We start from the raw sequence: 13,221 nt of genomic DNA, 5'->3' as shown, positions 1-13,221 counted from the left end.
AGCTACACTTCACCCTGTGTCTGAAGCCAGCTGTGCAGTGGCAGTTACCCCACGTGCAGCCTTCCAGTGCCTTGTGCAGCCGGAGCAGCACCTGAGCTGCGGTGCCGGGGGACAGGCCCTGGGTGCTGCTCCCAGGGCTGAGGCCAGGACCACAGCGGGTGCTGGACGCTGTCAGTGCTGCATTTCAGGAGGAGTTCTGGCTCCCTTTCCTTGCCCTTTCCCCACCAGCTGGGGCAGGGTCGCTGCCCACACAGCACTAGCCCAGGCGTCGTGCTGTTACTCCTTGATTCCCCGGAACAGAGAGTCGCCCCAGGGTTCTCCCTTGCTCTCTGCTTCCTCCCTGCCTCCAGCTCCTCGGGCTGTGCTGCTCCAGGCAGCTCCTCTGCTCTGCGGGGAGCTGCCCTGGGAGCCAGCAGGCGCTCGTCCAGGGCAGCAGGCACTGCCAGACAGCTGGACAGGAGTTGCTGGGGGCTGGACACCCTCCCCGTGCTGGTGTGTCCCTTGTGCACCCTGAGAGGCGAGTTACCCATGGGCTGGGGATGTACAGAGGGGTGTCCCGCACCCCCTGCTCCTGGAGGGAGGGTGATGTTGGAAGGGATTTGGGGGGGGAACGGGGGTGTGCAGCTCCCAAGGGATGGAATGTACATTTCAGATGTGTGGTGCAAATAAACACGCTGAATTTTACGCCTGTGCCTGTCATGGGGCTGCGGGTCAGGGCGGGGGGGCGAGCAGAAAGGGGGGGGGTTGAGGGAGAGAAGGAGCCAGCCCCGCGGCGCTGGCCCTCAGCCCGGCCCTGTGCCACCCAGGCCGAGGGCAGGACCGGCCTGGCGCTGCGAGCCGGGCCCGCCCATCGCTGCGCGGCGGCCGGGGGGGGCCGCCGGCTTCGCCCGCTGCCCTGGGCTGCCCCCGCTCCCGGTCTGTTCCCTCACCGGGACCGGGGCCGGGACCGGCTGCGCTCTCAGCCCACGCTGCCGGGGCCGGCGGGGCGGGGCGGAGCCCGCAGCAGCTGCCGGGAGCCCGGCCCGGCCCCCCCCGCCCCGGAGCCCGGCGCTGCCCCGGGAGCCCGGCGCGCGGCCCGGGCGGTGCCGCAGCGGCGTGGCGGGCTGTGGCGGCTGACGCAAGGCGGCGGCGCGGTGACGGCACTTCCGGCGGGCCCTGCGGCAGAGCGTGCCGCGGCCATGGCGGCGGAGGTGCTGGGCAGGACGGCGGCGCTCGCCCTGGGTGAGGCCCGGCGCGGCCGGGGGGCTCCGCGGCGCTCGGGCCGGGGCTGCGGGGAGGGGAGGGGAGGGGAGGGGAGGAAGCTGGGGCGGTGGCCGGGGCTGCAGCGGGCGGGGGGCAGCGGGCTGGGCCCGCTCCGGGCGCGGGAGGCCGGGAGTCCCGGGCGGGGCGGCGGGGGACGCGGAGCCGGGCCCGGCGCTGCCGCTCCCGCGGAGGCCGCTTCCCCCTCGGCTCCCGGGCGGCGGCTCCGCTTCACGCGGGCTCGGGTGCTGCCGCCCCGCCGCTGGTGCCCGCGCGGGGCCGGGGGCCGGGGCGGCTCGTGTCCGGCCCGGGGCCTGAGGGGTGCCGCTTGCCGTGCGTTGCAGAGGAGCTGTACGTGTCCGAGCGGGAGGGCAGCGATTCCACGGGCGATGGGACCCAGAAGAAGCCGTTCAAGACTGTCCTGAAGGTAGGTGGGGAAGAGCAGCCGGCCCGGTATCCGTCCCTGCCCCGCAGCTGGGGCCGGGGCGTTCCCAGCAGGCGGGGCTGCGCCATCTCCACGCTGAGGCGCTGCTGATTCTGTCGTTTTCTGCCCTTTAGGCTTTGATGACAGCAGGAAAGGAACCATTTCCCACCATTTACGTGGATTCACAGAAGGAAAACGAGGTGCTGTCCTGTCAGGGCTTTGCAGTAGAACTGCCTGGGATGTTGTGTGTGGGAAGGGGCACAGGTGTAACCTTGTCTCTTCTGCTCTCCTCACTCTGACTTAGAGATGGGCCATCATCTCAAAGTCGCAGATGAAGAACGTCAAGAAGCTGTGGCACAGGGAACAGATGAAGAATGAGGCTAAGGAGAAGAAGGAGGTAGGCTGCAGGTGGTGCCAGGCAGGGGGAGGCACATCACCCATCTCTTGCAGATATGTGAAAGAACTGTTGTTTCCACCCCTCCAAAACAGCTTCAGCTTGCTCTTCATCCGTGTCATTGCTTTGCACGTGTGTTACTTGCAGCTCACCTGTTCAGGGTAGGGTGAGAGTGTGGCAGAGACTGGGCGAGCTCTGAGTGATGGTACAAAATGAGGACCACATCTGTGCATCGTTCCTCATCCTGGTCCTGAGCTGGGGCAGGTGTGGGCCCGGCGGGGCCACTTCAGGGCCCTGATGGTGCCTGTGTCTGTACGAGCTGTGAGGGGAGAAGCTCACAATGCCCACTCTGCAGGTTTCTAATGCTCTGATGCTTCGTTGCTCCAGGCAGAAGATCTCTTGAGAAGAGAAAAGAACCTGGAGGAAGCTAAGAAAGTTGTCATCAAGAACGATCCCAGCCTTCCCGAGCCAAAATGTGTAAGTTCTGGAGCAGACACTGCATCTGCTGCTCTCTGACAGGTGTCTGGGCAGACCCTGCACTGAAGGGCTCCCTCCCATCATGGGAAGAGGGTGGTTTTGGTGGGAGCCCCATACTCTTGGGACGCCCTTGGGGAAAGGGGCAGCTGGCCGAGCTGTGCTGGCATCATCACGGTGGTGCCATGGCAGTCGCGAGGCGCAGTGATGTATGTACCACACCTTGGTAGTACCTGGGTAGTTGTAAAGTGTGAGCTGCTGGGTGTTACCATGAGAGCCAGGAAGGGCCTCTAAAAGCTTGCACAGCCCCTGCTGAAAGGACAGGGCTTGCTACAACGCCCAGAAATGCTGCTGGCCCCACGTATGGCCAACGAAACGAGTCACAACAGCCCTTCCGATGCAGAGTCCTGTTGAGGCTCGACAGCTGTGCCTACACCCGGGGTGCAGCCTCGGGTCCTGCGGGGAGGAGCTGTGTGGGGAGGGAGGTGTCCTGTCCACTGGCTGGCTGGATGGTGAGTCGTTTCCCTGATGGCTGTTCTTCCTGGCTTAGGTGAAGATCGATGCTCTGGAGGCTTACAGAGGCCAGAGAGTGAAGGTTTTTGGCTGGATTCACAGATTACGGAGACAAGGTAAACCAGGGGTGGTTAGAGGTCACTGAGCCTGGGTGGAGAGGTGGCACAAATTCAGTAGCCTTCAAAATTTGGACACTTAGAACGAATCAGGCAGCAGCTATTCTTCAGTTTTAAAGCTGTTGGGTAGAAGTCCTCTCTGGCCTAGTGGTCTCCACAGCACTGCACAGCCTGCGTGGTGTGGGAGCACGTGGCTGTTTCTCGTTGAGATCTGGTGGGATTTTGACTGAGCACTGTGGCTCTACACAGCACGAGCAGGCTCTAGCAGGCTCGAGCGAGTCTGTTTTGTAGCTGGGTGTTTCTGTGGACAGGGGTGACTGGGGGGTTGTCACTCTGTCCCCGTTGGGTGTGCCATGGGTCTGGTGCTCCTGCAGTCCGGCTGCCCCTCCGGACCAGAGGGACACCTGAGCTCAGGGCTCGGTGCTGTCCCAGCCCTGCTGATGTCAATTGTAGAGCCAGTTAGAGCCAGCTCCAAATTACAGCTCTGAAGAGCTGCCATGGTGCTGCTGGTGCTTCAGGCTTGCTTTGGTGTTCAGGGTGGAGGAATGGAATCAGCAGTGGGCAGAGGGGTCGGTGGGTGAGGCTGAGGCAATCCATGTTTCCTCTTTTATCTAGGAAAAAACTTGATGTTCGTTGTTCTGAGGGACGGCACAGGGTTCCTTCAGTGTGTCCTCTCAGATGAGCTGGTGAGTTGTGATGATGTGGTTCTGTTCTGTCACTGAATAAGCACTCCCACCCCTCCGTTCTTATCAGGCAGATGAAGTGCCCCATAACCTACCAGTTAAGTTGTGTCATTGTTAATTGTGGCTCTCACCAGGAGAGTTTTTTGGTCCATGTGAGAAGTATTTAGTGGTGACTGTTTAGCTCCTGGTCTGCCCCTGCCGGCGACGCTGCAGAACAGAGAGCAGCACTGACTAAGCCTTTGTGTGTCCCTGCAGTGTCAGTGCTACAACGGGCTGGTCCTCTCCACGGAGAGCAGCGTTGCGGTGTACGGCACGCTGACCCTGGTTCCTGAAGGCAAGCAGGTACGGGCTTGGTGTGTCTGGGTTCTCCTCCTCCAGCAGGTTATTGCTTTCCTGGTGGAAGGAGGAGCAGAGGTGGCAATAATTAACAGCTTATTTTAGTGGAAACTTGGCGTAGGGAGAAGGACAGACCTCCCAGAGCTGCTGCTGTCGGTGTGACACGGGTGCCTGCTCTGCTCCTGCCTGACAGGTTTCCACTACATTCCATAGGGATTTCCTAGCATGTAACCATGGGAAAGTGTGTTAAATGACAAAGCTTTGTTGTCCCTCACAAGGGTTTATTCAGGCTTTATCTCTGAGGGGAAGAGTTAGGGATTAGCTCTCTTGTGTTGCTGAGGCAGGTTTGTCAGCTTGGAAGCAGCTAACCTTGGGAAAGGGGCTGAGCTGAAGGCTGGAGAGAAGCTCTTGGGAGCTGGTATCTGTGACAGCAGCTCGGTGTGCTCCTTGGGATGTGCAGGCTACGTTGGGGTATTTGCTGACCTCTGTCGTGGTCATTCAGAGGTGACTGAGACACATGAGGTGGGTTTGTGTCGCAGGGACAGCGAGCAAGCGCAGGCTGGTTGGATCTGAAGTGGTCCTTCTTCAGGCCTGAGCTCTTGGTGAGGGCTCAGAGCAGTGTCCTGGTGTCTGGAGCAGAAAGTGAGGCAGTAACGGTGAGGTGTAGAGGACGGGGTGTGTTTAGTCCTGCTACTCTGTAAGCTTACCTCCCCCTTTAGACTTGTAGGATCCATCAGCTCTCTCACTGAGAATTGCCCTTTTGTGGAGGTTGGCAATCCATGTTCTCCTGTCTGGTCCTGTGAGTAAGTGTGCTACCTCTAGTAAATGGCTGGGCGCAGGTTGGTGATCGTCCTTCTTGAAGGAGATGCAGTGCAGGATGAGACTGTCAGGGGTCTTGGTCTTTCTGAGCACCCCCGAGGATGAGCCTGCAGCCTGCCATGGTCTGTACTGTAGTGTTTTGCCACCCCACGAATTCTTTTCCTTGAGACTCTCCCGTGCTGCTGTTGGAGATGTCCTTTTGCTGGACACATCCAGAGAGCCTGCCTCATCTACTCCAGAGCTGCCTGCTAAGTAGCTGAAGGTAGCAGGGAGTGTTCCTGCCCTGGCTGAATGAACCCAGCCGGCTGCAGCTGAACCCAGCTGGCAGCTGCCCATGCTGGCTGCAGCACTCAGGGAGTTACAGGAGGCTCTCAGGGGGTTACAGCCATCCCTGCCAGGCCTGGTGTGAGTTCCACAGCGAGTGGTCCCCAAGGGCTGCGGGTAGGGTTTGCAGAGCTTTCGTTTAGGCTGGGCACACATCTTTGCTGTGACACCGGTGGGGACACCCGAGGGGCAGGAGGAAGGTGCACTAGTGCAGCCTGTGTTTCTCTCCCAACCCACAGGCTCCGGGAGGCCACGAGCTGAACTGTGATTACTGGGAGCTCATCGGCCTGGCCCCTGCCGGGGGGGCTGACAATCTCCTCAACGAGGACTCGGAGGTCGACGTGCAGCTGAACAACAGGCACATGATGATCCGAGGTGAGAACATGTCCAAGATCTTCAAGGTGCGCTCCATGGTGGTGCAGGCCTTCAGGGATCACTTCTTTGCCAACGGCTACTACGAGGTAAGTATGTTTCCCTTGTCACCACGTGACTGCTTTAGTGTCCTGAGACACTAAAGAGTGGGAGACTCTTATTGGGTTGCTTGGGGGTGTGTAGACACTTCTGAGCCGTGTAAGTGTTACAGCGTGATGCCCATGTACCTCTTCTGAACACACTGAAGGGTGTCAGGCTGCATGTGGGCACACAGAACCTTTGTGGGTGGTGTTCTGGGAGGCCGTGCCTTGTGTCACCCTTAGGCCTTGTCACCTTCACCCAGTAATGCCAGAGTCGTTCTGTCGCAGGTGACGCCCCCGACGTTAGTCCAGACGCAGGTGGAGGGAGGCTCCACCCTGTTCAAGCTGGACTACTTTGGCGAAGAGGCGTACCTGACGCAGTCCTCCCAGCTCTACCTGGAGACCTGCATCCCCGCGCTGGGAGACGTGTTCTGCGTGGCACAGTCCTACCGAGCTGAGCAGTCCAGGACCCGCAGGCACCTGGCAGAGTACGTGGGGACCTCGTGGCTCTCTGTGTCCCTAGATTCATGAGGCAGGGGAGCTGAGGCGGGTGGATGACATGGTGTACCATGACCGGACCACGCAGTGCTACTGCGGAAGGACCGAGCAGAGGAAGGGTGTTGTGGGGGTAACACCTTGTCTTGCCAACCCCCCCATGCACTGTCATTTTGTGAAGCAAGATCTGAGCCAAACAGCTGATAAACTTTTGGGAAGCATCTGTTCATAGAACACAGGCCACACCACTGTTCCCTTGTTGGGGTTTTTAGGGCTTTGTTTCCTTTCCGCTGTAGAAGCGGGAGAACTGAAAAAGGGGACAGAACTGTGGGTTTGGGTGGTGGGGGTTTATTCAGAGGCAAGGATTTGTTGTGGTTCTGTGACGTGTGGCTCTGTGTTACAGATACACTCACATCGAAGCCGAATGCCCCTTCATAAGCTTTGAGGATTTGCTGGACCGGCTGGAGAGCCTGGTTTGTGATGTAGTGGACAGAGTCCTGAAATCGCCTGCAGCCAGCTTGCTGTACGACCTCAACCCGGTAGGCAGCCGCGCGGGGCAGCCACGAGTAGCCAGGGAAAGAGGATCTTTGGTCGCTCCTGCTCAGCACGTTCACCCAGGGAAGGCCAGGGCAGTGAGCTCTGCTTGCTTACTGCTGCTAATAGTGAGCAGCAGGCTAAATAACATGACCAGAACAAAACGGCTGCAGGGCTGGTATCAACTCCTGCAGCAGCAGGGGACTGCAGGGGAAGCAGTTCCCTGCCTGTGAGTCCCAGGAGCCAGCTGCGTGCTGGGACTTCTGCAGCCGGTGGGACAGAAGCCGCTGCCCCGAGCTCGTGGTGTCCCTCGGCTGGTACTTGCCGACTAAGCACAAGGGAGAGATGCACCAGCTGGTGTGTTACTGCTCAGCCTGGAGCGTGGAGCTCCAAAGCTGTTCTGTGGTAGAGACCCCTTGGCTTCTGTGGCCTGTGCAGGGCAGATGGCTTTAGGTGACCAGTAGCTTTATCTCCATGCTTCATCTCCAGCTTTTCTCTCGGAGTGCGTACAAGCTCAGCCATGCCTGTTGCTTTGAGCTGTTTTCCTGGCAAGGGCTGGGAGGTTCAACTTTTATGTAGGGGCTGAGCCAGGGGAAGGAATGGCAGAAGCACAGGCCGGCTCACAGGGACAGGTCCTCGGTGTGCAGGGGAGCAGCAGTGTCCTTTTGTGGCCTTGCCCATGGAGCCTCTTTGAACAGCTCCATTTGGAACACCTCTGTGTTTGTACGGAGAAGGAAATGGCTCTGCAAAGGCTCCTGTCTGCAGCATCTGTTCTGTGTGCTTTGCTGTGTTTGGCTCCAGCTTCCCAGCGTGGAGCGTGGTGTGGCTATTTGCTAAGTGACAGTCTGTGGAAGTGTGAGCTGGAAGGAGTGGTGTGTCTGCCTCAAGTCAGGCTTGCTGATAACTAGGGAAGCTCTTCTCAGCTGGTACGTGGCCAACTGTGGTGTGTCTGCTGGTCCTGACAGGGCTTCCAGCCCCCGAAGCGCCCGTTCCGACGGATGAACTACTCCGAAGCCATCGAGTGGCTGAAGGCGCACGACGTGAGGAAGGAGGACGGCACGTACTACGAGTTTGGGGAGGTAAGTCTTTGTGAGGCTCTCTGGGAGCTGGAACCAGAACTGGAACTGGCTCCTTTTCCAGCACACAGGCAAAATTACATGTGGGAGCTCTGGAGAACCTGATGGTCCAGCTGTAGTCACCAGGGGTTTGAGAGAAGGGATGTTTGTAGGAGCAGATGGTGTAATTGCTCGGTGCCAAAGCCTACACAGCGAATTCTGAGGGAGCCTCAAAATGTGCCAGGCTTTTTCTGTTCCTGTGTTCCTGCCTGTACCAAAGCAGATGGAGCTGATGGGAGGGAAAGGTCTTCACGCTGTGCTGAATGTAAGGCTCTGGAGGGAAAGGAGGATTCTCACTCCTCCTCCTGTGGTGGGCTGGCGCTGGCTCCATGAGCTCCCTTGCACAGGGCTTGTGTTCCTTGCTGCATGTGCTGCGTCTGGCTCCTGTGCCAGGCCCCTGACGCTGTGTGCGGCGGCATCAAAGCAGCTGTGGGTGGGGTTGGCTTTGCCTGGGAAAGAATAATCTAATCCTGCTTTAACTCAGGATCTAACAAAGCCTGATAGCACTGGCTGAATAAAGGTTCAAGGCAAACCTTCCCAAGGTTTCGGGTTTGGACTGTGTGACAAGTCATGATGGCATCATTGCTGATGTTCCCTGACATCCCTGTAACTGTGGTGTCATCCCTCGCTTCTCCCCGGGGTGAGACTGTAAAGCTGCTGACCTGCTCAGTGTGAAACTTCTGCCAGGTGTTTGGCAGCTTGTCAGGTTCCAGTCGGAGAACGTGGGTACAACCCACCTCCTCTGTGTGAACCGCCGGGTGGAGGTTTTAAAGAACAGCCCATGTATGTAACAAAGACACTCTTCAATGCCTTAGCCCAGAGGTTCTTGGAGAGCCTTACTGGGGAGGGGGGAGATGAGGCTCTCCAGTGCTTGATGCTGGCTGGGAAGTCCATGTTTCCAGTTAGTTGTTCCCATTGTTTCAGGCAGAGAAATGAGGTAGACTTGCCTTGTAATTGAACGGGTTATTAATTTTTTCTGACGTGTTTTGCCTCAGAATAAATTGCCTAAGTTTGTTTCAGGAGTGTACGTAGGTGAGGACGAACGTGTGGGTGCCTGTGGGCTGGAACTGCTTCATGCCTGATCCACGTGGAACTCGAGGCACTGGGGCGGTTTTGGCTTTAAGTGCTTAGAAAGCCTTCTTTAACCATAGGATATTCCTGAGGCTCCGGAGAGGTTGATGACAGACACCATTAACGAGCCCATCCTGCTGTGCCGATTCCCTGCGGAGATAAAGTCCTTCTACATGCAGCGCTGCCAGGAGGATCCCCGGCTGACCGAGTCGGTGAGTGCTGCTTTACGTCCTGGTGCAGGCTTCCGTGGCAGCACGGGCGAGCATCAAGCGAGTAGGGGCTACGGGAATTCTCACTGGGCTTTGATGTGGGTGTCTCTTGGCACGGCTCGTTGGTGCCACAGAACTAACAAAGGAGCTCTGAGGGGCTGACAGAACACTGGTGGATCACAGCGAGCGCGCTTGGAGGCTGCACTGTCGAAACAGGAGCTGCCGGTGGCTGGGTGTGGGGCTTTGGGGTTTGGGGTGGGTGGATGGGTGGTTTGGATGGGGTTTTTGCAGTTTGGTGTGGGCGAGACTACTACAAACAAAAATTAGAGTACTTCAGTTAGTTTATTCCCTCTCCAGCCTGGGTCTGAAGGAACTGCCTGCCTTCCTGTCGCAGAGAATTACAACTTCAGGTTCAGGGTGTTACAGAAAGGCAGTTTTAAGTTTAGGCTCTTTGTCCTCCCCCTCCTGCAGGTGGCAACTTAATGGTACTGGTGTGACCGTGTGTTGCGTGTTGCAGGTTGATGTGCTGATGCCCAACGTTGGTGAAATCGTTGGAGGCTCTATGCGTACCTGGGACAGCGAGGAGCTACTCGAAGGCTACAAGAGAGAGGGCATTGATCCCACACCCTACTACTGGTACACTGATCAGGTCTGTGATATGCCACTTCTCTTTTTAAATCCGGGGCAGTCTGAATTGGAGGTGTATTTGTGGAGGCCCCAAGTAGATAATCATGTACCCACTGGCAGAATGCAATGGAGAGTGGTTCCCTCCTGGGGGAACAGCTGCTGCTTGAGGCAGCTGGTGCTGCCCTCGCCACGTCGCCTTCCTTAGGCTGGGCTCTGCCTGGGTGTTCCTCTTGTACTGTCTGCGTCGTTGGTTGGTCTTAGGTACAGGTTAGTCTTCCCAGGCTGGAGTGGCTGAGCTCTCACTGGTGTAAGGGGAGCTGACTCATTTTTCACCCCTCATCTTTCCCTTTTCTCATCCGTTTGCTGCCCTGAGAAACTCAGGACAACCAACCACAAATATCTTGGCTGAAAATAGTTCTTTTGCCTCGTTGTTCAGGAAATTATGTCGGAAGGGTGTGAGGGTTTTTTCCTGGTGGTATTACTGTGGTTATAACAAGAACATGTCTAATACCTGCTCTCTTGGGTTGAATTCCACAGAGGAAGTATGGCACGTGCCCGCACGGAGGATACGGTTTGGGGCTGGAGCGGTTCCTTACCTGGATCCTGAACAGACACCACATCCGGGATGTCTGTCTCTACCCACGCTTTGTCCAGCGCTGCAAACCTTAGTGCTCCGTGAGATACCGCCCAGAGAACCGAGCAGCTGAGCCTGGAAAGGAACCATACACTCTGCTGTACCACAGCCTGCCGGAGAGCAAGACTTCCTGCAACCTCTTCCCGATACAAATACTAATTTAGGGGCTGAAAAGGAAAATAAGCCCCTTTTTTTAAAGGAAAATGCGACTAATTAACTGGAAGAAGTCTTAGAAAAAATTGGTAGGTGTGTTTATGCTCTCAAGTCAACATAAAGCAAAGATCCTGACGTTTAAAAACCAAGATACACTTCTGCTCTTAATTCCTGTGTCTTTACAGAAAATACGGTGGGCATTTGATTTTCTTCTTTTACTTTAATTGTACTCTATCTCCTCTTGTGCTGTCTTGCTAGAGAAATCAGGAGTTGAAGCTCTTTAATTCCCAAACGCTGACCTCTGAGAATGGTACAAGGAGACATCGTCTAAAGAGCTCGACCAAGTATAGCAATGGGAATGATTCTGTTAAGCGCTGCGCTCTTTTAGCTCCTGCTGATTTTAATGAGGTTCTCTTTTATTGAGTAGCAAGGGGTGTGTAGTATTGAGCACAGAATTCACTGCAAGAGACGTGGGTGGTCTGGGGCTGGTTCTTTCCCTCCGATTATTTATTGGTGAGCAGTGGTGATGCTGGTGGCACAGGAGGCTTTGCTGCTTGTTGCTGATACCTGTGGGTGAAGCACCATAGTGGGACCTTGCACTGTCTGTCAGCTCGTGGACGCTGGGATGCTTGTGGCACCTTCCAAATTAAGCTGCTGCTCTTTGTTCCAAACCAGAAGTGTCTGGCTGAAGGCCCAGCGATGCTGGCAGCTGACAGGCAGTGTGAGCTCAGCGTTGTAGGCTGGCTGCTCTGCTGCTCTCCAGGTGAGCTGTGAGGTGAGCAGTGCTTCCCCACGTCCTGCTGAAGGGTGTGCTCATCCTGGAGCAGCTCCGTGCTTCCTCACTGGCTCCATGCTCTCCTGTGCTGCCGCATCCGAGCGGGTTCTCTGGCTGTAATCAAGTCACCAAAATAGGATATGTTGAATATTTAATGTGTTGAACCATCCTGTGTGCATTTTAGCCCTAAATAAAGAATTCCTTTTCCTGGAGGGAAGAAACACTGGTAGGTGCATCATTTGTTCTTGCAGTGAGAGGCAGCCTGGATTGGCCACTCACAGAGTTGTTGAGCTGTGCTGCCCCTGGTTTTGTAATGAGTGGCTGGTTTTCTTCATCTTGCATGTTACATACTTAAACTGGTCTGAATCAGCAACCAATAAATTCTGGCAACATAACTTGGTGTGCAAGACGGTAGTTCTTGACCTGTAACATCTGTCCCTTCTCTTTCAGCGTAGCCTGTATAGCTTGCTTGCTCTTAAACATCTGGATTTCATGCCATGGGGTTTGGTGGGGACAAAAGCTTTATATGGGAGCTTGTAAAGACTTAGAAAGATTGTCCTTCAAGTGCCTGAGGCGATGGGATGGGAGGAGAAGGGATGGGAAAAGAGAGGGCTGGGAAAATTTCCCTTGTTTGCCATCAGTTTGCTGTCCTTGAAGCTGGCAGGGCTGAGCCGCTTTGTGAAGGTTGAAAGCCTCTGTATCAGGGGAGCTACTCCAGGAAGGTCTGAGGACTTAAGAGGTGCTCATGGAAGTGGCAGATCAGATAAGGAGCTTAAAAGGTGATGGGGATGAAAGATGCTGTCGAGGCTGCTGTGCAGTTCCCTGATCTGTGGGAGGAGAGGCGGCGCTGGGCAAACCTCCGGCATGGGAAGGAGCCCTGCACTGAGCCAAAGCTGTGTGTGACTGGTGGAGTAGGGAAGAAGAACTCCTTAGGCAGCCACCAAAACCCAGAGAGAGGAATGTGGTTGTGCTGAAATGCTGCTCCAAAACTACCTGTCACACTTAAACAGGATTGGTGTAGTTCCTCATCGATCATCGAGGCTCAATTCAGGGATTTGGTCTCTAAGAAGAAAAAGTTAGAGGTTGAAAAATGACAAATGTATCTTGGTTTTATTTCTCTGTGCCATCAGCTGTGATTTGTTACGGGGCCTTATTTCTGTTTTTGACTGTGTTCCTGCAAAGAGCCTGCTGTTGGTGACCCTGCTCTAGCAGGGGGTTGGACTGGGTGATCCTCAGAGGTCCCAGCCAACCCCCCCGCTTCTGTGCAAGCTGCTGAGTGTGATTGTGTCTCCAGCGATGTAAAGCTGTTGGTAACTGCTTCCAGCAGCTATGCAGAACGCTCCTGTCCAAGCTTGCTGGCAGTAAAGCTTTTTGATTGTAAGTTCTTTCTTACCAAGGGCTGATTTAATCACGTACTCGTACGTGTTCTTTGGGCTTTCCATCCGAGTTGGATGGTTACGTCCTCCTTGCTAATCCAGGTACTTTGTATCTGTGAGCAATACAGGGCAGAGGCTGGAGAAGCGAGGCAGCTCCTTGGTCTCACCAGCAGTTGGGATTTCAGGGATGAGGGGGAGCAGCAGCTTCCTTGGGCTCCATCATGAGCTCCTCTGCAGCCCTCACAAACACTGCTTGGCAATAGCTCTCAGAAAGGCACTGCAGCTGCTTGCATGCAAGACTGCTTGGTTTTATGGGTAGACAAAGCTGCAGAAGAGGAGAAAATGTACAATGGGGATTTCTCTTTGTTCCCACTTTCATTTTCCTCAAGTTATCTCCAGGCAGTCAGATCGGTAACTGGATTTGTGACTGGTAAACTGGACTGACAGTTCTGGGTCCG

General features: G+C 55.9%; 1 protein-coding gene across 1 annotated transcript; it reads left to right on the top strand.

The window, feature by feature from the left end:
- The first annotated feature begins 1,162 nt into the window (after nucleotides 1-1,162).
- Nucleotides 1,163-11,776, top strand: NARS1 (asparaginyl-tRNA synthetase 1). Its single transcript, XM_084278667.1, has 15 exons — nucleotides 1,163-1,221; nucleotides 1,584-1,666; nucleotides 1,798-1,863; nucleotides 1,968-2,060; nucleotides 2,445-2,534; nucleotides 3,082-3,160; nucleotides 3,776-3,846; nucleotides 4,099-4,185; nucleotides 5,562-5,783; nucleotides 6,063-6,262; nucleotides 6,673-6,808; nucleotides 7,769-7,882; nucleotides 9,070-9,201; nucleotides 9,716-9,847; nucleotides 10,363-11,776. The coding sequence occupies exons 1-15, from the start codon at nucleotides 1,179-1,181 to the stop codon at nucleotides 10,492-10,494; spliced, it is 1,680 nt and encodes a 559-aa protein (XP_084134793.1). The 5' UTR covers nucleotides 1,163-1,178; the 3' UTR covers nucleotides 10,495-11,776.
- The last annotated feature ends 1,445 nt before the right edge of the window (nucleotides 11,777-13,221 follow it).

Source organism: Gallinula chloropus (assembly GCF_964237585.1).
Source record: "Gallinula chloropus genome assembly, chromosome: Z".
Lineage (NCBI taxonomy): Eukaryota > Metazoa > Chordata > Aves > Gruiformes > Rallidae > Gallinula > Gallinula chloropus.
This window is presented reverse-complemented; position numbering and strand designations above follow the sequence as displayed.

Excerpts from the sequence above, each read along its gene's own strand:
- NARS1 (XM_084278667.1), top strand. The coding sequence starts at position 1,179 with ATGGCGGCGGAGGTGCTGGGCAGGACGGCGGCGCTCGCCCTGG. Across the intron at positions 1,667-1,797 it reads CGTTCAAGACTGTCCTGAAG|GCTTTGATGACAGCAGGAAA; the intron begins GTAGGTGGGGAA and ends TCTGCCCTTTAG. Across the intron at positions 3,847-4,098 it reads GTGTCCTCTCAGATGAGCTG|TGTCAGTGCTACAACGGGCT; the intron begins GTGAGTTGTGAT and ends GTGTCCCTGCAG.